Source organism: Camelus dromedarius, chromosome 7 (genome assembly GCF_036321535.1).
Source record: "Camelus dromedarius isolate mCamDro1 chromosome 7, mCamDro1.pat, whole genome shotgun sequence".
In the NCBI taxonomy this organism is placed as follows: Eukaryota; Metazoa; Chordata; class Mammalia; order Artiodactyla; family Camelidae; genus Camelus; species Camelus dromedarius.
The window spans coordinates 4,802,137-4,825,699 of NC_087442.1; the positions used below are offsets into that span (position 1 = coordinate 4,802,137).

At 41.9% G+C, this 23,563-nt stretch overlaps 1 protein-coding gene across 8 annotated transcripts in view; it reads left to right on the forward strand.

Annotated features, from left to right (window-relative positions):
* PRKAG2 (protein kinase AMP-activated non-catalytic subunit gamma 2) overlaps nucleotides 1-23,563 on the forward strand; it is a 241,261-nt gene that overhangs the window by 212,875 nt on the left and 4,823 nt on the right. For 4 of the 8 annotated variants that reach the window (XM_064487191.1, XM_064487192.1, XM_064487193.1 and 1 more), the window contains 8 exons: nucleotides 3,451-3,532; nucleotides 4,611-4,669; nucleotides 11,924-11,969; nucleotides 13,747-13,801; nucleotides 14,809-14,935; nucleotides 17,591-17,756; nucleotides 18,081-18,118; nucleotides 19,270-19,416. In XM_064487191.1, the coding sequence (XP_064343261.1) occupies nucleotides 3,451-3,532; nucleotides 4,611-4,669; nucleotides 11,924-11,969; nucleotides 13,747-13,801; nucleotides 14,809-14,935; nucleotides 17,591-17,756; nucleotides 18,081-18,118; nucleotides 19,270-19,416 (720 nt within the window). Of the gene's footprint in view, nucleotides 1-3,450; nucleotides 3,533-4,610; nucleotides 4,670-11,923; nucleotides 11,970-13,746; nucleotides 13,802-14,808; nucleotides 14,936-16,784; nucleotides 16,912-17,590; nucleotides 17,757-18,080; nucleotides 18,119-19,269; nucleotides 19,417-22,282; nucleotides 22,377-23,563 lie in introns of those variants that run through there. The other 4 variants (XM_064487194.1, XM_064487196.1, XM_031455728.2 and 1 more) reach the window with 3 other exon arrangements.

Sequence of the window (23,563 nt, forward strand, 5' to 3'; positions counted from 1 at the left end):
TTCCTGAAATTAGAACTAGATGGTGCCAGTCCTCTTTTTATCCTGTTTATTGGTTAATTGGTAACACCCTGCACCTCCTATAATTGTGAAGAATTTTCTAAGTGTAGCTTTAAATTGCTCCTCAAACAACTCCTTGCACGTGGTGTTAAGAAAGCCAGCTTTCAGGTTTTGTGATTGTGCGGAAGCTGAAGCCAAACCACAGGCGCTGCAGGCAGGGCTACGATGGGGGACTTAGTCACGTCCCCGTTAAGATACCGTGAGTGTGTCCTGTCCGCTCCAGTGTTCCCGTGGGCCCGGAGGACAGAGTTGTGCCTCCCTCCTGCTGTGTGGACATGTCAGCAGTTCGTGTGGGTGAAATTGAAACCACACATCTTTCTCTGTCTGCCTGTGGTTTGGTCAGTACAGAGTGGAAAATTAAAGCTTTTATTCTTTTTGGCACTTAATTTCAAACATCTTCATGCCAAGTCCCGTTTGTAACTAAGACTGTCGAGGCTCAGAGAGGGTGAAGGTACGAGCCGAAGAGAAGTCGAGGTCCGTCTGGTTGGTCTTTGACTTCACCCCGCGGCCCCGCCCTGGCGGTGGATTGGTTCCCCTCTGGCAGACACGACGGCACTTCTCACACTGAATCCCCAGTGTGCCCTTTGGGGTTGCGCTGCTGCCTCACTGTCCACCTGGCCAGTGACCCGTCCAGTATCGCAGCGTATCGGCAGAGTGACCGGAAGTCGGCGCACGTTGCCAGCCCCTCCCTAGTGTCACCGGCCTGTCCCCCGCCGCACACATGAGCGTCAGTGCCGTGCAGTCGTCCCCGTCTGTTTTCTCCGCAGTGGCCTTGAGCCTCACTTGGTGACGCTGAAGCGTGTGGGGCTGCTGGGGAGCTCTTCGGCAGCGGAGCAGTCGGAGGCAGTTCTGCGTTTCTGAGGGAACAGCCATTATATGGAGTGTTGAAGTCAGACCCCTGCTTCTGTTGGTGTCCCCGTCGGTCCCATTGCCGCTGCTTTGAAAGTCTGTTTTTCCTCTAGTTGATCTTCTCTTTGCCTTTGATTGTTAGCATCTTGTCTATGATGTGCCGGGTGTGATTTTCTTTGTATTTTTCCTGCCTGGGTTTTATTTGATTCTTTTGACAGACTCCAATTTTCTACTGAAATTCACCTATTTGAAGATGATTTGGAAAATACCTTCAGAAAAATTCCAGAGTGACTTTGGCACTGAGTTCATATCTTTCTTTTCTCTCATGAACTGTAGCTCCTGAGTCCTGCCTGTGTGATGCCCCCTGCCCCCGGCTCTGCTTTCGAATCACAACTTGTACGTTTATCCAACTTCTGTAGTTTTCAGCTGTTTCATCAGGGCCGAACCAGAACTTTCTGGAATGGCTTTCTAACAGCTGCGGTCACTTAGGGTTCCATGAATGATCCTGATGAATGATTTTAATACTGGTTTTATCTGCTAAATCTGTTATTTTGGAGAAAACAGTAAGTACTTTGTGGTTTTAAAAGTGCCCCCACTCCCTGCCTACTCCAGCAGGTTTAGAAAAACAAGTTAAGTAGATATTTAACGTGTTTCAAAATCTGTTTATCTGTGCCTTTCCCGCATATCCTTTCATAATGTTTCCTAGGATAACAGGCAAGGGTTCCAAGCACGTCGCCCAGGTAGAAGTAGCACCGCCACTGCACAGCCCTGGGTGCTGTTCAGTGACACAGACAGTAGGAGTATTTTTGTGATTCTTGATAACAAGCTGTGGTTCAAAAACTATTTTACCAGTTGATGGACTCCATTTAGTTACTGTTTCTCTCATGTGGTTGGGTTTTCTCTGCTCACCTCCTCTTCCCCGTTCTCTGCTGGTTCCTCCATCTGATGGACGGGGTCCCTGCTGTACTCAGGGTGCGGCGCCGGACTCGGCTGAGACAAGGGTGGAAGGTAACTAGTGAGAGGCCCCCTTTCCCACCAGTCGTCCTTCTCCTCCCGTGTAGGTGAACCAGGCACCTGCGTGAGTCATTCTAAATTAGGGCAGGATGTGTCACAATAAAGGCAGAAACAGGTGCTGAATTATTCATCCTACTCTGGTTTGAAGCTCTGGGTTCCTGTAATTCTCTCATTTTTTTCACTGTTAAGTAACAAGGGGCTTGGGAATATAGTGAGTAAGAAAATAATCTTTCTTTCTTAGTTAAAAAGATAACTATACCACAGCATAAAAAGAAACTTTTAAGAAATTTACTGCCTTGGCTCCTTAGTATAGAAGTTTAAATTTTTTTGCTTATTTCTCTTTGATCTTTTCCATTTAAACACACGTTTTGTATCATTGTAATGCATAATTTGATAGTGTGCATTTTCACTGCCATAAACCTTTTTTTACTTCAATATAGTCCTTATAATTATACTGTTTGATTTTTTTTTTCTCATTGGTATGCCAGTATTTAACAAGTTTTCTTTTGTTGGAGGCAGTTCTTTTTCCAGTTTTTCAGTTTTAGAAATAATGTCACATTGAACATCTTTAATTTAGGGATCCTACTGCTAAAATTTTTTTATGGGTAAATAATTTGACAGAGAAAAAGCTAGTACACAAACAGCGTGAATATCTTTGTGACACAAGCTGTGGCTCAAAAACTGTTCTGACAATTTATGATGCCACCGGTGGTTTTACAGCTGCACTTGGATTAGGTGCTGTAACTAAAAAATAGTGGCTTATTTAGAAGCTATAAATGATACTTTAAATTCAGTTTTAATTTTCACTTCTTTAATTATCAGTACAGTTGAGCCATTTTCCATACGTTTATTAGTTCTCTGTATTTAGAGGTTGTTTTTCAGCACCGAGCTTTTGACTTTTATTAAATCACCTCTGGTGCCGTCTTTCACTGTCTTGGTGTCCCAGAGGGTGTGTGTCCTGAGGGCTCAGTGAGGTACCGTGTGTGAGCCCCTCTGAACAGGGCCCAACCCACAGCAGGCGTGCGGTGAATGTTTGTAGAAGGTATAAAATTACGAGTACATTACATTTTCATACCGTCTCTTTCTCAAACTCAAGGACATGAGGAGGCATGCTTGTTTTGTTATTGAACTTATGAAAAACATTTTCATTTCAAGTAATTTGATATAACTTCAGTGTTTTCAGATGAACTAATAACCACATATAGGAGAGATTAAACTCTGAAATTTTAATTCTCTAATATGGTTTTAATTATTTAAAGTCTGTATTCAAGAGTCTTTAGATACAATAAGAAAAAATTTTTGAAGTTAATTGCATTGTTTCGGATTCTAAAAATAATCTTCAATTCCTCTATACCTTTCGATATAATACAAAAGCATATTGCTCATGCTAATAACTTCATTTATTTCTTAGCTTACCAAACCTTAATGTTGAAGGTAAGGTTTGGCAGGCTGTTTTAGTTGAAGGCATTTTCTTCCCTGCACATGCGTGGACTTTAGAAGTGTGTGTGTTGTTTCTCTCGTTTGTCTTAGGTTAAAAAGGCCTTCTTTGCCTTAGTAGCCAATGGTGTGCGAGCAGCGCCTCTATGGGAGAGTAAGAAGCAGAGCTTTGTAGGTAAGCAGCGCGGCCCCGGGAAGAATCTGAGAACCTGAGGCATTTTAATAGGTGCTGGTTTGGAAAGCAGCTTAGTCAACATGTTACCAAGTTAAAGAACATTCTTGCTTTTACATCCTGGGTGAGGTGGGGCTGCTAAGTAAACTCAAAACAGTGATATACTTATATTGATTTTTTTTAAAAAATATTTCTTTCCTGAGTTTCTTTTGATTCAGCGCCTTCTTGGCTCCAAAGGCTGCTCCGTGCTTTGCCAGCACCGGAAGCCCAGGGAACGCGGCCCCCAGGCTGTGGTCTGACATCCACCTGTCGGCCACCTTTGCTCACATTCCCACCTGGGGGCATCCCTGCCTCCTCTCTCTCATTTGCCTTTCTCACACGGCAAATGAAGTGATGAAAACGTGATTGATACCTTTCCTAGATCGTTGTTAAGCTGTTGAAAATATTGTGTAACTAACTTACAGTCTCCAAGCCCCATAATTTCTCATCTTATGGATCGTAGTGGACAATGGATAGTGTCCCTCTTAGTAGGCATCACATTATTTTGAAATTACTGCTTCATGTCTGCCTTTCCTGAATTTCCAGCGTCCTCAGGGGGAAGGTTCTTCATCTCTGCAGTTCTGGTGTCTGGCACAGAGTGGGCACTTAATAAACAGTGCCTAGGAAAGCCCGTTTTTAGAATGCTTCTCAGAAAACAATCCAAGTGCCATCACAAGCGTCATGTTTCTCAAACTTATGGGATGTTTTATTTTATTTTAAACGATCTTAAATTAGTTACATGTAGCTGCCAGTCTTTTGTGATGTTTTGTAACACTGGGAAAGTTTTCTCAGCGAATTGCCAAATACTGTGATTAATTCCATTAATTACCATCAGATTTAATTTCAGCTAAATTTGTGTATCTTAGTTTGGTGTAGATAATTAACAGAGTAATAGTTTTAAGTAATATGTTAAGCTGTGCTTACAATCCCTAAAGTGTATTTTAGAAGGTTTTCTAGTAACTATTCCAGGTTTGCTTGTCCTTTGACATTTTTCTTTGATGTTTTGATAGTTTCATATTTAACATATAATTCTTTGTTCCAGGAATGCTAACAATTACAGATTTCATTAATATACTACATAGATACTATAAATCACCCATGGTAAGTGCCAGAAATCCTTGTGTCAGTAAGTGGAGCTGTGTATTTCTACCTGTGTGTATAGGGCTGCGTGTGTGTGTGTGTGTGTGTGTTCAGATTTTGTGTTTTTTTCCTTTTTTGGTTGAAGACTGGTGGTGCTGTTGGTTGATTTTTGCAGATACATATAATGTTCAGGAAACCTCAGCATAAATCAGTCTGATGTTTGAAGCTTGAAGAAGGTAGTCTCAGGAAAAATGAAAGGCAATAATAGCTTTTTTATTCAGCTTTCAGAAATCCTCAGATTAGTGGAACTCTTAGGGTATGGATTTCATCAAATTTCAGATCTTTGGCGGCATTAAGGGCAGGTTGTAGTGTCGGGGCTCCGCCTGGGGCCCCTCGGGGCGGGAGGCTGAACGACACGGCTTGTCCTCCCGGCTTGCGCATCGGGTGCGGCTTCATGCAGTTACCCCGAAATTTTATAACAAGAACTGTAAGTACTCTGTGGTTTTAAAGAAGTAAAAATTAAAATTGGAGAAACTCAACTTTGACATTTTTCTGCCAGTTAAGAAATGACTGCTGCTGGCTGATTTTAGTGGCAGAACTCCCTGGTCCCTGGTCCCGCTGTTGTGTAAGAGCATAGCGAGAAGAAGGCACATGGCCCCTCTGTCTGACGCTGTGATTTTTGTGATTCTATCAGCTTATTTGGTTTCTGGTTTTGGTTTTGGTTGTTTTGGGTTTTGTTTTTGTTTTTTTGGCAACAGTGGGAAAGACAGAATTATATACTTTGTTTAACTAGTACTGTTTTGAGTATCTAATAGGTAAAAGATCCAATTAATACTGTTTTTACACATAACGGTCAGAATTGCCCAATAATTAAATTCCTAGTAAAACGGGAAAATAAGTTTCTTCATAAGACATACTCTTAAAAGGAAGTTTCACCTAAGACTTAGTAAGTATTCCGTATTTATGTCACATGACGCATCTGATTTCTTAATACTACCAGTGCAGCTGAATATTGGTTTTCTTTATATTGGTCATATCTCTGCTTTTGAACTAGCAAAATCAACACAAATATGATTACTAAGTGGATATATTTTGATAAAATGTAGCTAAATCCCATAGAGTAAGTCTCAGCGGTAGCTAATTAAATCAGAATTTCTGAAGAGCATTTATAACTAAATATGCAGTCCTAAGTTTTTCTTAATTCTTGAGGATACACTTTTTTCTCCACGTTTTTCCTCATTTTAAAATTAGAAACAAAAGTGCTATTGTGAAAACTATGGCTTATTTCATTTTTAAGCATTTATCATTAGTATATAAAACAATTGACTTATATATTAACCTTTTATTTTAAAAGATTCACTTATTCTAGTAGTTTTTTTTTAACATTTGTTAGGATTTTCTGTGTACATAATGATGTTACCTGCGAATACAGTCAGTTGTACCTACACCGTTTTTTTTCTTTTCTTTTTTCTTTTTTTTTAATGGAGATACTGGGGATTGAACCCAGGACCTCATGCATGCTAAGCACACACTCTACCACTGAGATGTACTCCAAACCCACACACACCATTTATTGAAAAGACATTCTTTTTGTCATAGAATTGTTTTACTGCCTTAAATGTGGGTCTGTTGCTGGGTTCTGTCCTGTTCCGTTGTTCTGCCTGTCTGTCTCTGTGCCAGTACCATAGTCTCTTGGTAACTACTGAAAAAAGAAAAAAGAAAAAAAAAAGCCTGTTGGTACCACTGGGAGTCTGCAGATCAGTTGGGGAGGAACTGGCATCTTAGCAGCATTGAGTCTTGCAGTCTGTGGACACGGTGCTTCCTTTCCTGCTTTGTTTCGTTGGCTGAGGCCTCCAGTGCAGCACTGAGTCACAAGAGCAGACCTCCCTGCTGTGTCCGTCTCAGAGGGCAAGCACTCGTTTCCACTGACACGAGTGGCTCAGCTGTGGTTTTCCGCAGATGCCCTTTCTCGTGCTGACAGTGTTCCTCCTTTCCCAGGTTTGCCGGACGTTTGCGTCATGAGTGGATGTTGAATTGTGTTTGGTGCTTTCTCTGTGGCTATTGAGATCATATTTTTTTCCTCCATTCTGTTAGATATTATTTCTTCAAATATTTTTCTGTCCCCTCCCCTACTTTCTGGGATTCTAGTTACTCAACTGAGACTCTCTTGTTCTGTGGGGGTTTTCCCAGTATTTTTTTCTCTGTGCTTCATTTCAAATATATTTTATTGCTATGTCTTCAGTTTCACTGTTCTTTTCCTCCATAATATCTAATCTTCTATTATTTTTTTTCCTTTCAGATATAGTATAATGTCTGTTCTAGAAATTCCATTTGGTTCTTTTTTATATTTTCCTTTTCTCTCCTTGTTATGTTCACGTTTTCCTTTAAATCCCTGACATATTGCTTCAGTTGTTGTATGTCTGAGATATCTGCCATGTATTATCAGATGCTTTTTCCATCATCTCTGTTCTGGGTCTGATTCTAGTGACTAGTTTTTCTCCTGTTACGGGTCACATTTTCCTGCTTTTTGCAAATATAATCATTTCTAGTGGATGCTGGACATTGTTAATGTTATGTAGTTGAACATCTGTATTGTCTTCCTAGGCAGACAAACTGCTTGCAGATCCTTTTTTAAAAAGTTTTATTGAGATGTGATTCATATATCTTATATTTCCCCCATTTAGAGTATACAATTCAGTGACTTTCAGTATATTCAGAGTTGTGCAGCCATCCCTTAGAATCAATTCTGGAACATTCTCATTACCCCCAAAAGAAACGTCACACCATTTTAGCTGCGACATGCTACGAGTCTGCCATCACCTCCAGCCCTAGACAACCACTGATCTACTTTGTCGCTATAGATTTGCCTGTACTGGACATCTCATATAAATGGAATTATACAACATGTGGTCCTTTGTGACTGGCTTCTTTCACTTAACATAGTGTTTTCAAGGTGCCTCCATGTTGCAGCATATATCGGTGCTTCATTTTTTTTTTATTGCCGAATAATATTCCATTGTATGGCTATCCCACATTTTACTTATCCATTCATCAGTTGATGGACATTTGAATGGTTTCCACTTTTTTAGCTATTGTGAATAATGCTGCTATGAACATTCATGTACAAGTATTTAATGTGGATATATGTTTTCATTTCTCTTGGGTACAGACCTCGGAGTAGAACTTCTGGATCACGTGGTAACCTTTGTTTAACTATGTGAGGAATTGCCAGACTTTTCCACAGCAGCTGCATCATTTTGCATTGCCCCCAGCCGTGGATGTGGGTTTCAGTTTCTCCACATCCTCACTGACACATGTCACTGTCTCTTTTTGATGATAGCCATTCTAGTGGATGACAATTGGTTATCTCATTGTTACTTTGATTTCCTTTTCCATGGTGGCAAGGGATGTTGAGTATCTTTTTCCATGCTTATTTAGAGGCTTGGTTTTAAGCTTTGTTGGGGCGTTAATCTTTGCTAGCTGGTTTAGTTCTATTAATACTTCTGGGACCTCCGTGGAATTCCCTGGTTGTTCAGCAAGGACTCTCCACTCTGCCTGGTCAGAAGGCAACTGTCTTTCGGTGTCTGCCGGGTCTCACGTCGTGTCATCCATGCGTGCCCCGCTTAGTGATCAGTCAGCACCTCTAGGAGCTCTCTTTGTGGTCTTCTCTTTTTCTGGACAGCTCCCTCCCGTCTGCTGGTACTCTGCCCTGCAAGTTCCATTCGGCTCAGTCTGCCCAGGCTTTGATTTCTGCCTCCTCATCTCTGAGACTGTCACCCTCAGCATCACAGTCCAGGAAGCGCCTCCGGAGAGAGACGCAGCGGCCACGGGGCTCAGCGTGCTTGCTTCCCTTCCCTCGGGGATGACAGGCCTGCCGAGCATGTTGTCTCGTGTCTGAGAACAGCTGTTTCACAGATTCCGTCCCGTTTTCTAGTTGTTCTCTGCTTCTGCAGGAGACTAAGTGTGGTCCCATGGGCTCCCTCATGGCCGATAGAGAGAGCTCCATTAATATTTTAGCCATGCCTTTTTGCACTGTTCTGTTGTTTTGTGGTTGCTGTATGAGTTTCAGTATCAATTTTAACTCACCAAAACCTATTTAGCGTTAATATTGGAATTATATGAAAAGTATAGTTCTATTTAATCTACCCCTGTCGTTTTTATTTTAAACAAAATGAAGGGTAAAAGGAAAAAAGTTCATTTTTTGTATTTACCCCAGTAGGTGCCATTTGCTCCTCCTCTGTGGATCTGAGTCACCCTCTGTTAGCGTTCCCTTCCCCTGAAGGACTCCCACCTGCATCCGTGTAGTCCGCATCTTGCTGGTAATAAATTCTCTCCGTTTTTGTTCATCTGACAATGTCATTATTTCATCTTGATTTTTAAAGGCCAGTTTTGCTGTTTCATAGAGACTGAGAAGTCAGTAGAAACTGCCACCCTCATGTCCTCTGTGTGATGCACCATTCCTTTCTGGCTCAAGACTTTTCTCTTTAACTTTGAATTTCAGCTGTTACCTGTGATGTGTCTTTGTATTTATCTTGCTCCAGGTGTGTTGAGTTTCCATGATCTTCTAAGTTGGTTTTCTGCCTAATTGGGGAAGTTTTGGCTGCTGTCTCCTCAGATACTTTATCCCATTCTTTCTCTCCTCTCCTGGGACGCTGCCTGCTTGTGTGTTAGACCACTTGCCGCTGTCCCCTGGGCCTCTGAGACTGTTCGTTTTCCAGTCTTTATTTTGTCATTGATCTTCAGATTGGGTGATTTCTGTTGCTCTGTCTTAAACTCACCAGTTCTTCCTTGGTGATTGCCTATCTTATTTTCAAACCTTATTCCTATTAAACATTTCTTTTCAGTGAGATTAGGAGCTTAAACATGAAAGAATTTGTAGCTTCTTTATTTTTCTCTGGCTGATTTTCTACAAGATGGAAGTGGAACGTTTGAACTGGAATGTTCATGTGTGTTTTGGAAAGAACTGCTCTTTATGAGGACAGCCAAGGGTGCTGCTTCTCCCGTCAGCCCCTGCATTTACACACGTGTAGGGACTGGACAGCTTGGGGTTTTTTAACTATTAAATTTTGTGCTCGAGCAGTGGTTGTGCCCTCCCCTCCCTCTGCAGAGCCCGGGGGGGCGTTCATTTCCACTTGGTGGTGGTGGGCTCCTGCTTCTCCTCCCCTAACCTGGGCCATTCAGCTCTTTCTCTTCTCTAGCTCCTCTGCTCTTTCTGAGTGGCTTCTCTTCTTTGGAAATCAGAGTCCAGTTCCTCAACCCTTGGTCCTTGGTGTCCTTGGCCCTTGCCGGTTGACATTGTCGGCCGTCAGAGTCCTGCTCAGCAGTCACCTTAGTGACAGAGCTCCCTGTGTGGGTCTCCCTCGAGCAGAATCAGTCACTGTTTCGGTGTTCCCGTCACCTAACCTTACGGCACCTTTCACGTTGTATTCTGCTTGGTTGTAGGGCCGTGTTTCCCAACGGGGAGTGATTTTGCCTCAGGAGACATTTGTCAGTGTCTGGAGACATTTTTTCATCACAGCTGCAGAAGGATGGCGTGGTTCTACTGGTGTCCAGCGGGCAGGGGCCGGGGGTGCTGCTGGACACCCTGCAGTGCACAGGAGGCCCCACGGCAGAGAACCGTCCGGCCTAAAACGTCAGCAGCGCCAAGGCTGAGAAATGCTGTTGTGGGGTGTTGGACGTTCTCTGAGGTGGAGCCTGAGTCTTACTCATGTTTGTACCTTTTGCACACACATACACGCACACGCTCACACTCTCTCTCACACACACACAGCTTCCCCTGTGCCAGGCCCAAACAGCCCTGCTTCATAATGGTCCCCCGTGTTAGCTGTCTTGTCCGCGCTGACGGCTGCAGCTGGAGGTCTGAGGGGCTGTGCGGGAGGAGGGCAGGGAGGCCTGCGCGCTGCCGAGCACTGGCATCTCAGAACTGCCTGAGTCAGGTGTAGACCAGGATGTTCCACTTGAAACTGAAAATCACAGCCTCACCTTCCTCAGGCGTCTTCTCTGTCCTGGATAATATCAGTCAGTCACCTAGCATCAGAATTGGGGTTCTTACTATTCATTCATCTCTCTCTCCCCTACTTAATTATTCTCTGAACCTTCTGGCTCTTCCTTCCAGCTCCCCCCACATTCCCACAGTCACCATTCAGGACCTAACTCACCTGACACTCAGTTTTGCACCTGGTCCCGGAGCTCATGCCCATCGGTGCCAGCCCGGCCTCCGCTCCGACATGGAGCCGCTGTCGGGTCGTCCCCAGACCCTCACTCCTGTCCTTCAGTGCGGTCTTCTGTCTGTGATTCAGGATTGTGAGGAAGTCTTTTTTTGCTCTCCAGGCCCCTCCTTGAATTTTTCTTCTTTATGTAAAGTCCACTCCACACGCGGAGCTTGGCTGAAATCTGCCTCCTCGACGTTTTCCTTGCTGACCTCTGCTCACCCCCGCTTCTCCTGCGTCCCTGTCCTGAACCTGGTAGGGTATGAGCTGATCCATATGCTTTCTTCACTTGCTGTTGGCATTTTTATATTGGACTGTCTCAATGTCGCCAGCTGGATTTTAAGCTCCAAGAAGAGGCCAGGTTTTCCTGTCGCAGGCACCCCCGGAAGTCCCGAGTAGTAATGCTGCAGATGGCGGAGTGACTGTCTTAAGCTGAGCCAGGCGTGGCGGCGCTCTGTGCCAGGCTCCCTCCCGCAGTCCTCACGGAAGCTGGATGTGGGGCCTTTTATCCCCTTGTTTAGGAAGGGAAACAGATTCAGAGACACTGAGTGCTTTAGCCGAGAGCAGCAGCTCAGCCGCGGTGAGACACGTGCCAGCGACTGCGGGTGACTCCGGCTGCAGCCGCTGTCCAGCCTCCAGGCCTTGCACCCCGTCTGCCTTTGTGAAGACCACCCCTGTGGTCCAGGCACAGCCTGATCCAGCAGCTTAACTGTAGGACATCATTTAACCAACTGCCCTCTTTAAATTAAAGATGCCAAACATCTGTGGGAGTGTGTGTGTGTGTGTGTGTGTTCGTACATATATATGTCGGTGTGTGTTTTAAAGTTCAAGTGTATCAGAAGCTTTAAGTTAATGAAAATAATGTTTATTTATTATGTTTTAAATTTATAAAACATCTTCAAATAAATGTAGAGCATTTTATGTTTCTCATTTATATTTCCAGTATTTTGGAATTACCTTATTTCCATCTGCTAAATTATGGGACTCAGCAGTAGTTATGCAGTAATTTTTTTTTCTTGTGTTGTATATGTAAACATTTTTAAACAGGAATTTTTCTTATTTCCAGGTACAGATTTATGAATTAGAGGAACATAAGATTGAAACATGGAGGGGTAAGCTCGATTGGGTGTTAAAAATCTTTTAGTATCAGAAAAAAAAATGTTGTACTTATGGGTAAAATGTTTTAATTTCACAGGTCCTCTTCTCTCTGCTTAATAATTACATTACATTATTACATTTACATTAATTAAAACATTAACTTTTATCTTAATTTTGATAGTATGGTATACTACTATAAATATTACCCACTCTGTTTAATAGACAAATGTAGAGAACCTGTAGCAAGTGTTTATACTAAGGCTGGGATACGGGTAAGTACCCAGTGCCTGAGTCTCTGCCCCCAGCAGAGCCACCACTCACTACTAAGTATCACCTCCCAAATGTTAGTCTTTGCAGAGAAAATGTACTAAAGGAGTGCCTGAAATTAACAAAATCAAGCATCTCTTCCTATTTAAATTTAATCATTATTTCTTTACAAATTATGGAAAAACAGAGAAAAAGTGAACTTTAAACTAGATGATTTGGATTCAAGCATGTGAAAATCACTCCAAGATTGCTTAATTTTGTTTGTAACATTGAAATTCACCCTTTACAATCAAATACCCTTTCCTAAAATGTAGCCATTTTAAAATTGTAATTTCACGATTATAAAATTGTTCTGTCTTAATGACAGTCGTCCTGCTGGGCTGGTGGAAAGGGGGCAGGGGACCTGTCAGTAGGAGTATCAGAGAGAGGCCTGGGGTGGTGTCGCTGAGGAGGGAGTGAGCCTTCACAGGGTATTCCAGGAGAAACCTGGATAGGAATGGAGGGAGAACTGAAGGATTTTTTTTTTAAATAGCTCGACAGTGGTTTTTTTTGTTTGTTTGTTTGTTTTAATTAAAGTATGAAGGAAATTTTTTTAATTTATAACTGAAAATTAGCTTTGTACTTCCCATTACCTGCTTGGTATGATAAGTAACCTTTGTGACTGGCTGCAAAATCTGAACATCTGTTAGAATTCTCTAAAGGGCTGGGTGTCTTTCAATCTCATATATTTAGAAGTTTCCTTGAGTGATAGCCTTGATTTATGATGCTTTATCAAGTCAAACCGTAGTATGTCAACTTGGGATCCACTGCCTATTATGAAGTGAATGTATATTTTAACACCAAGACAGATAACTTCTTATCAAATTCTACTGTATAAATAATGATAGACCAAGGTGTATTTACATTTTGACTTTACATGGTATTTGGTAGTAGAAGTAATAATAATGTTGAGATACTCTTGAATGCCTTCTGTATAGAAACCTTGGTGGAGCAAATTAATTACAGTTTATCTTTACAAAGATAATTTCTGCATACTAGAAAGGTCCCCAGCTGTAGTATATTCAGCTCCGGTATGGTCAAGTAAAACTTAATAACGTTTAAAGAACAAAGTTGTTATAACTATTTTGTTTTAACTTAAGAAAATTCGTTTTAAAGGATTTCATAAATGCTTCGTTTCTTGAGGGTGATAGTGACCTGGTAGCATTCTAGTGACCTCTGCTGGTATTGCTTTTTTATCAGATTTCTTGACTTTTCTTTTGATTTTTACAACATCTATTATAATACTGTTTTTAAATACTTAACCTTTCCACAAAGGCAACAACCTGAAAACAGTTTGGAAGTTGTTTAAAATAGCTGTAACTATAATTAACACAATAGTTTTCAGTAAATTAATTTGATTTGGTTTTTCAATCCCATTTGGGTTAAATAATGCTAATTATTACCTGTAAATTGAAGGGTACTTTATGTAATAATTGTAAACAGCAAATATGTTACTAATTACATATTTTCTTTCCATAAATACAGAGCTTTATTTACAAGAAACATTTAAGCCTTTAGTGAATATTTCTCCAGATGCAAGGTAAACTTGTGAAGTTTTTCTCCTTTGAAAGCATTCATTCATTCAGATTCATCTGTTTCATTACTATGGTTGATAGATTTTTTTCTAGATAGGGGCCAGCCTCCTTAATTCCAAATATTAAATTTAGGAAACTTAGAGACAATAGAAATCACAGCCATTGCTGGTCCAAAGGACTGATAATGGACTAGGAAGATGGCCATACTAAGTATTTTTAAAATCCAGATCACCTGCAGCAGAAACCAACTAGGGAGGTTGGTAAAATGGCAGATTCCTGGGTTCTTCCAACATATTAAATCAGTCTTTGGAAGGTTTTAGTGCCCAGGAATGTACATTAAAACAATTCCCCCAGGGATTCTGACATGCACTGAAATTGAAAAATCAGTCTTATTAGACATTGGTCCAGAGGTGGTCAGAGGAATGGGCCACCCTCTCGGTAGTCTTCCAACCTGCAGGTCTTCATCCAAGCCTCTGGACGGCTCGGATACACTCCCACACTGGTATAAAAGCATTCTTAAAACACTAGTGCACTAGTGCATGAGAAAAGGTGGAATACTGCCTTTTATTACTGTATTTCCAAGTCCTAACGAACAGCCACACCTGGCATGCCTCCTTGTCAGCAGTCACAGGCGAGGCCAGAGCAGCCAAAGTAGGCTGGCCAAGGGAGGAAGCAGCCAGTCTAGGCCACAGGTCCCCTCGGGTGCCAGGGTCATCCTTCAGCTTCCCTGAGGTCAGCCTCTGTCATTTCTCAAATAAAAGCATTAAACGTGCTATTAAAAAACTGCTCTCCTAGAGATTTGTAGCTCACACTTGGATTTGAGGTTTATTGTCAACACAGATTGGAAAACCAAAACTTCTGCTGAGATCTCCAGTTTAAAACTTGTCCTTTTAGGTCAACCTTTTAATACTGTAATTTAAAGACCCTGAAAATACTTTTAAGGCAGGGGTGGTCCAAAGTTTTCTAATTCTTCTTTAAAGCCTCCTAACAACTTTAATGGCTTTTCCCGCAGCCTCTTCGATGCTGTACACTCGTTGATCAAAAATAAAATCCACAGATTGCCAGTTATTGACCCTATCAGTGGGAATGCACTTTATATACTTACCCACAAAAGAATCCTCAAGTTCCTCCAGCTTTTTGTAAGTAGTTTTTAGTGTTTCTAAAGACATAGTTGCATCTACTTTAACTAACATACTTCAAGTAAATTGGCTCCTGTTACCCTCATAGAAAAATTGTCAGTTTTGAGATCTCCATTTCTACACTTCAGTTTCTCAGCTTACTGCTATTTGAATTGTACATTCTCAAAGTTGATTCCAGTTAACAAGTAATCGCCTTTCAGTGCAAGTATCAAAATAAATTTTCTTAAACTTGGAATTTTCTATTTAAATTAGAATATTTTATCACCTAAAATGAGGGGAAATAAAGCAATTTGTAAGTCAGTCTAATTAAGGAAATGCCATACAAGATAACTTGAGCCAAATTGCCTTATGATGCTTTATAGGTATCATGGTTTTGGAAACATAAATTCAAAAACTCCTGTCCCCAGGATTATTTTATTGTTAACTACATCAGTGATAGAAAAACCCACAGCAAATAAAATTTTGACAAGCGAACATACCATGTTGGTCCAAATTAGGGCTGTATTGTCTGTAGGTTTTCTCAGCTGCATTTGAAATGAGATGGCTCCATAATCATCCAAAACTTAGAACCTCTTTGGTAGGCAGTATTAAAAAGAGGCTCAGAAGGACCAGTGTGCTTACAAGAGGGCTTTAGTTTTTTTCCTTTTAAATACATGCACTGACTTTGAGGTTACAATTGGTCAACTAGAACCCATAGGAGGCCTCATTCATGGTCCAGAAGGGATCATATGAACAGTCGTTTTTTAAAAAGAATTTCGTAGACATTAAAAATCTACATCGTGAGCTTTCCTGTCTTGTCCACAGCCTCCGATGAGATAAAGTCGCGTTCTAGTGCGACGTGAAGGAGCCCAGGCTCCTCCTGGCACCTGCCTCACTCTTGCCAGACAGCAACACAGAGGTTTAGTGATTCAGAAAAATGCCCTGTCCATCAAACCAGTCCTATGTTTTAATAGTTTATGTGTAAATGTAACACTCTTCATGTTTGAATAAATGCTAAGAAAGAATGTAGGAAGGAGAGGAGTAATTTACAGAAAAGCATGAAGGTCGGTAAAGAGACGGGCTAGGGAAGAAGAACTAGGGACGCGTAGATGTTGCTGGTCGGCCTTCCGTCTGTCGTGCACGGGCCCTTGTCTGCCGTGGGCCGTACGCAGGCCCGTAGGCGCCAGGCTCAGAGCCCGTGTACCCCTCAGAGTCGTTTTAAATAATGAGTCATGAGAGCTAAACACCATTAAGCTAAACACCATTTATGATTATGTCAAGCACTTCACAGGATCAATCTCATCCTCACCACCACCCTCTCAGGTAGGTATTTTTATTAATCTGATTTGTAAATGATAAAATTAAGCGAGGCTGAGTAACTCTGCCACGTTACTGCTGGTGGTGGTGGAGTGGCCTCTGACCCGAGCAGCCCTCCCTCCAGCAGCCCTGTCGGGAGGCGTCTGGCCCAGAAGGTCAACTGTTCCGTGAAGCCCCAGAATTTAAGCAGTGGGGTGCGGTCTGTCTCCACACCGTGCCACAGAGGAGTGACAGCCAGAGCCAGGCCTTTGGCGAGTCCTCTTTTGTACAGAAAGCAGGAGTGGTTGTCTCTGCCAGTACTGCCTTGTATTTGGGCCAATATGGTAATTAGGCTCATTCTATTAGAATATTCAGCTAGGGGTTTTCAGATAAAAATGATTTGAAATAAATTCCAGAACTTGCTTTTTGCTGAGTTGAGATCATTTTCTGAAAGTAGTGTTGCCCTTGGAGACACGCGGCAGTTAGCGGAGCGTGCAGCGAGGAACGGGTTGTCCTGCATCGAGATGGGCTAGGTGGCCTAATAGGTCTTTCTTTTTTTTCTCTAAATTTCTAGGATTCTCATGATTTGAATATTGATGAACTCTTTGACTTGAACATTTTGTTTCTTCTAATTGTTCATCTTTTCCTGATAATTGTAAGGTACACCAGGAGGATGGAATCGACTGTACCCTTTATAAAAGGTGGATTTTTGAAACCATAGACCTTGTTTTGTTTTAGTCAAACATGATCCTAGACTTCTCTCTTCTGACTTCTCCCTCCTCCTTTAAAACAGCCCGTGAAAAGAAAAGTTAACTTTTAAATGTTCTTTTAATTCTGCTCGGTTGGCTTGTTCTTGTTCCTAGTAGACAAAATTGGAGTCCTCCAAAGGAGAATTCAGGATGTAGAGGTGGGTGGTGTGAGAACTAGCTTAGCAGTTCCGACCACCACCATCACATGCTTTGGTTTGGAAATGTGTGGGTTCTTAATAAATATTACTTAATAATGACAGCAGGCCCACAAATCTAACATGAATAATTACAGAAAAAAGATTCTTCATGGCCGATAGGTCCTAATTTCCAAATAGACCTGTAGTTCCCCTCTTCTGTCCACTTTTCCAGTGGGTGGAGAGGAGAGAATGTTACAATGTTAGTGCTTTGCAGTGTTTCACTGAGTAGTTAAATATAAACATAGACGTGTAAGCTGGTTTGAACAAAAGACAATTATACGTAACGTTTTCATATTAATTCATATATCCGGGTAGATTGTTAGAAAAGACTAACTTTAATTTGTTGCACATAGTCTTTCATTCAAGTGTGGACATGTGAACATTGAAAAGGTCTCCCTTGGCCCTAGAGCATGTGTGTCTGCCTTCCCGTGCAGATGTCCGACATGCCAAAGCCTGCCTTCATGAAGCAGAACCTGGACGCCCTGGGAATCGGGACGTACCACGACATCGCCTTCATCCACCCGGACACGCCCATCATCAAAGCCCTGAATGTCTTCGTGGAAAGACGCGTGTCCGCCCTGCCCGTGGTGGACGAGTCAGGTCTGTGTGCTGGGCCGTGCCAGTTGAGCAGAAGCAGCGGTTTATCTCCAGAGGGTGAAATTATCGATAAATGACCTGGCGTATCAGATATGTGGGGAAAATGAAAACTCAGGCCGGGGAGCACTCAGGAGGACAAGAACAAGAATTTTAAACAGGCTTATTTTCACATTTTCCACTAAGATGTGATTTTCACGTCCCTTTAAAAGTAGACAAGCTTATTTTATTTAACAGTATTTAATTCCTAGTAATTGTCTAGTTAAGGTTGATATTAAATGCTGCTTTTGGTTTCTAAGACATTTTTCTAACATATATTTTTATTTTTAGGAAAAGTTGTAGATATTTATTCCAAATTTGATGTAATTGTAAGTATTTTTAATTTTATTAAACCTGTCATCTAAAATGCATTTAAAGTGTAGTCATCAGTTTGTTTTTATGATTTTCCTAACTTAGTAATTCCTAGCTTTTTTGAGGATGAGGCTCTTATCAGAGAACTCCATAGACTCCCCAGTCATTGTGCTTTTCATATGCACTGGTTTAGCAGTGAATAATGTATCGGTGGCACTCTGTGATTTCTGTCTTTTCAGTACGTGTCACTTACCGATTATCACAGCGTGTGTATATTTTAAATCGTGACATTTCCGTATGGGAGACATCTGTTCATTCTGCCAGCAGGCACGTGCTTAGTCCACACGTGAATTCGTGGATCCCTGGTCCTGTCTATCCCACAGCTTGCTGATTGGGAACAACTGCTCTAAAGAGGACCACAAATAAACAATCATAGAAAGTCCTATTTTTTAATCCCTGGTTTAAATTTATTAGGTTGATTCTGGTGCTGCGTCTTACCAGTCAATGCTTTTTATCCCTGTTCAAGTGCACTTCCTTAGAGTTTTACATTATTTCTAAGAAAGGGAACTGAAAATTTGATAGGCCCAAACCTGCACGTCTTTTGTCATAACATTGACCCCAGCGTTAAATATTCTTTTGCAGCTGTCTCAGACTCTCTTGTTTCATCCTATTCTGTTTAATATAAAGACACTAAAAAATAGGCTTGTTGGAGTTTGGTTGGTGGGACCCTGTGAGGTCACTCAGAACCGGATGCACAGGGAGGGCTTCCTGCATGACTTTATCCCCACGGGTCCCCAAGCCTCCCTCGCAGAGCCCTTGTTCCACAGCCCTGGGTTCTTCTCAGCCTTTGCAAATGTCAGTCTACTTCTTGTAAGACTTTATTCACTCAGGGAGCAGAACCCAGCAGGGTAGGGATGGGGGAATCCTCCGTACGACATACAGTCAGAATGTAACATGGTTCTTCATGACTAACATGCACCTTGTAAGCTTTAAATTATTGATAAGACGATGGAACAGTCGTACTCATGGCACGTCATGAGCGCGTGTGGTGGTACTAAATTAAGATAAACATTAACCTTTTTAAAAATCAGGTTGCTCTGAACTTACTAATTTGGGTCATTAATGTGAATTGAAATGAAGGACATAATTCTCTGGTACTTTGTTACAGAACCTCGCTGCTGAAAAGACATATAACAACCTAGACATCACAGTGACGCAGGCCCTGCAGCATCGGTCACAATATTTCGAAGGTGTTGTGAAGTGCAGTAAGCTGGAGATACTGGAGACCATCGTGGACAGAATAGTGAGAGCTGAGGTGAGCTGGCTGCACCCGTCCCTCCGTCCTCCTGTCCCCCTGAGCCCAGCTGCCACAAGTACGAGCTAGTAAAGAGCACCCCAGGGACTGAGCCATGGGAGCGGCCCGGAAGCCACCTTCCCGTTCAGTCAAATGACGTGGCTTCCCTGCCCCAGAACCCAGCACGTTCCTTGGCACATAGTAGGTCATCTGTTAATGTTCACTGAAGTGAACTTGTAAGTCTTGCTATCGTAGTTGAATCAAATAAACTGGTAAGAAACTTTCATGGTTTTAAAACATACCTGAGAAAACAGAACTTTGTTTCATTAGAGTATGAATGAATTTAAAGCTAAAAATGTGTCATTATTTGGTTTTAACAAAGTGAATGATAAAAAGATCAGAGTACATTTTATTGATTTAAGTTAAAGTAATTGTCTCTCTTCCCACCAGTATTTAGATAAGTAGTAAATAGTCCGTTCCTCTCCTGACCCCTCAGCACTTGTGGCCCCCGTACTTGTGCCTGTAGGATGTTTTTTTGCATGCTTTGCATAAAGATGAGTGAGATCATTTTATAGTGCATCTTAATTCCATGCCCCAAATAATTTCTCTCCTTTCTTGTTAAAGAGGACAACATTCCTACCCCTTTCTGTCACTCCTTATCACTTTAGGACTGAAGGATGCAATTGCATTCCTTCTGGAACAACCTCTAATTAGGCGAAATTAATTCATAGTGAGTCTGCTTTGATACTTTTTATTATAAATGCAACAGTACAGTCCAAGAAGAAAAGCACCTGGTTATTTTTAGGCTAATCACAGGCAACCTTAGCCCGCTTTCTGGAAGTTACCTGTCAAGTGGTTTGTTCGACAGCGCACAGAGCCCCCTTTCAGGCGCCATCGCGGCAGAAGCCCGCCGGCCCTGCTCCCATCACGTGCGTCGAAGAGGTCCGCCCTGCTCCGTCCTCTCCCGGACTGACTCACTTCAGCAGCCGTGATTTTAACCTGTTTCACTAGATTCTCAACATGAAGTCTTTCCTTTTTCTACTTAAATTTAACATCCATCACTAGTTTTCCAGTGGGTTTTAGCTGACTTAGGAATACATCTAAACTTTTTATTGTCCTTAGAATTATATGCCTTTTGAAGATCACAAGCAGAAATAGGAAAGGCGTCCCTCCCTAATTACAAGGACAGTGGACATCCATCTGATGGAATCCTTGATAACAATTAAAAATCATGTTTAAGAATACTGTTGATATGGAAAAACAATATATTGCTAAGAGAAAAAGCCAATACTATACGTAGTATGATTCTTCGTGTTAACACACGTGCACATGCATGGAAGAGGCTAGACAGACTCGCGCCACAGCGTTAGCATGGCTGGGCCCAGCGGCCTGGGAGGTGGAGGGACCAGCACTGCTTCGCGTTCCCAAGGCCCCCGCGAGCGTGTGTGACTGGCAGGCAAAGGAAGCGACTGGCTCGTGTTAGGCTCATCTGGGAGCAGCACAGAGCCCACTGTAGTGTGAGCGAGGTCGCTGAGGAGAATGAAGGGGTCGTTAAAGTTTTCTCAAGTTATCCATCGTGACCTTTTTCCTCATTAAAATAATTTCTTTCATCAGCTGACTCCTTAATGGGGGACAAAGGCCAGTTTTTAGCTTCAGCATATTTTGTTAGGAGAAAGGTATCAGTGATGATTTGGTTTATTTATATGACCACTAACTTTTAGACAGGGAACTAAACTTCAAGGGCAAGAAAATATTTTGGGTAGTCATTTCTGTCTGGCAGAACTACTTCAGAGTGAAACAGCTCCCCCTGACCTTTAATGCTTCATAGGTGGTTAATTATCAGTATTGCATGTCAGGAGTAAAATGTGTCTGGTATAGAATATAAAGCAGTCTCTGGCCCTGGATGTAAATCATCAACGTATACTTATAGTTAATAGATAACTGTGTGATAGCACAGGGTTACTGAAGAGCCTGTGTTTTTCTAGAGAAGCTTTTAAAAGACGTTTAGGTTGATTGGCATGAGAAAGATGACACTGATTTCTTTATGAACCTAAAAGCAAACTAAGATGTCAGAAGCGGCACCAACACAGTCTCAGAGACAAAAATATAAAAACAGTTTCCCCCTCCTTCCATCTCCTTTCTGTGCCCCTCGTTCTGTACCACTGGGGGGCCTAACTGTTCAGTAAGGAGAGGAGGATCTCCAGGGTAACCGACTGGCATGTGGTTGCCTTGGGCCTAAATTCTAAAGCCTTTCAGTCAGAGGAGCACGATGCTTTCTCCCTTCCTTCCTGTTTTAAGGACGCTTTGTTGTAGTAATACCTCAGAACTTACCCACTCATTTATAAAAGATTTTCAAGTAGAAGGTAAGACATGAATATAATCTGTTTTGTTTTATTATAGTTCATTATCCTCTGAATGTTATTCTTAATATATGAACTTCATAGAGAAAAAATTAAAAACCTACGAGCAGTGACCTGTTACTTTCACTGCTCATTTGGACTTCTCTCCCATGTGACACAGTTAACAGATAATTATTAGAAACTGAAATATAACTTTAAAAAATCAAAAACCACTTAAGAGAATATTATAGTTACATAAAGTAGCTACTGTTACACTTCATGTTTTGAGTTGTATCTATCATATATTAATAATTTTGAAATTTGAAAACTCAGCAGGACCTAGCTGGCTGATTTTTCTTAAAAGTAGTTAAGCAAACCAGCGTTGCATTTTAACAGAGCCAAGACCACTGCATGGTTCTGTGCGCTGTTCCTTCCTCTCGTTTGTGGGATCTATTCATTGTATAGTACATGAAAGATTTTTTCCTAATGTCCATTTTAAAACCATTCATTTAAGCTTCCACACGTGGCCTCCTTTTCTCTTGCTGCAGGTCCATCGGCTGGTGGTAGTAAATGAAGCAGATAGCATCGTGGGCATTATTTCCCTGTCAGATATTCTGCAAGCCCTGATACTCACACCTGCAGGTACAGATGCCAGTGTCTGACCTTTCCTATACATGGATGGGGGTGGGGGGTGAAAAAGCAGGTGCATCAAGCCCAGCTTCCCCCCGCCCTGCTGCAGCCACAGCTTTCTGTGCATTACTTTGTAAACCATTTTCATTTTCTCTGTGGTTTTGAAGTTTTACTGTTCTGCTTGAGGGAGAAAAGTTTACACAAAGTATTCTGACTTAGCATCCTCTTGACGCCCAGAAGTGCCTGAATTATCGAGGATTCACTGCCGTGCTCATAACCTTTCCCGCTAAAAAGTTAAGATCTTCTGCGGGGGAGGATATAGGTCAGCGGTAGAGCGCATGCTTAGCATGCTCGAGAGTCATGGGTCCGATCCCCGGTCCCTCCTCTAGAAATAAATAAATAAATACCTAATTACTTTCCTCCCCCATCCCCCTCCAAAAAAAAAAAAAGAATTTTGCTGTATTTTTAGAACTACTAACCGGAAAACAGGAGGGAGATTCTTTGGGATCTTTTTATTGAAACCATCTATCCAAAAAAAAAAAAAACCTTACTAGTGTTCTGAGTGTATAAATCAAATGCCCTAAACAAACTTCTTTCCAACAGAAGTGTATGGAAGCTATATTCACTGCCAAACAACACTGGTGACTGAACTCATTTTCTGCCAGATTCACTCTAAGCAAACCCTCAAGTCACAGTCAAGGATGAGCGTGTGAAGGTGGAGGAGGGGCTTTAGAAAGGAGGAGTTGGTGTTCCTTGTGTCATGTGTTTAATAGTGTAATGGCTGAAGGGGTCCTAAAACCACCAGCCCTCGCCCCCCCCCCCACAGCACTAAGTACAAACAACCCAGATTGGGCCTCAGAGATCAAGGCCAAGATGAGAGACTAACTCATGTGCACTTTGAACTCTTAGAAGGTAAACATTAAAATGTACACTTACAAGGGTATTGATTTTTCTTTAGTTCAGAAATCAGTCAAATTAGCTAAGACTGGTTTTCATAGCTGGTCTGTAACTGAAGATACCCGCCCTGAAGGAATCCCCCCGCCAGCGAGAAGCAGGCGGCACTGAGCACTGGGTGTGGTTCCAGCCAAGCAGGGACTCACAGCAAGCCCTGGAAATGGTTAGAAGCCCATGTCTACTGATCAGAAAGTCTAGAGATGGCATTTGCTGCAATCATTTTCAAACTTCAGATATTAGACCCT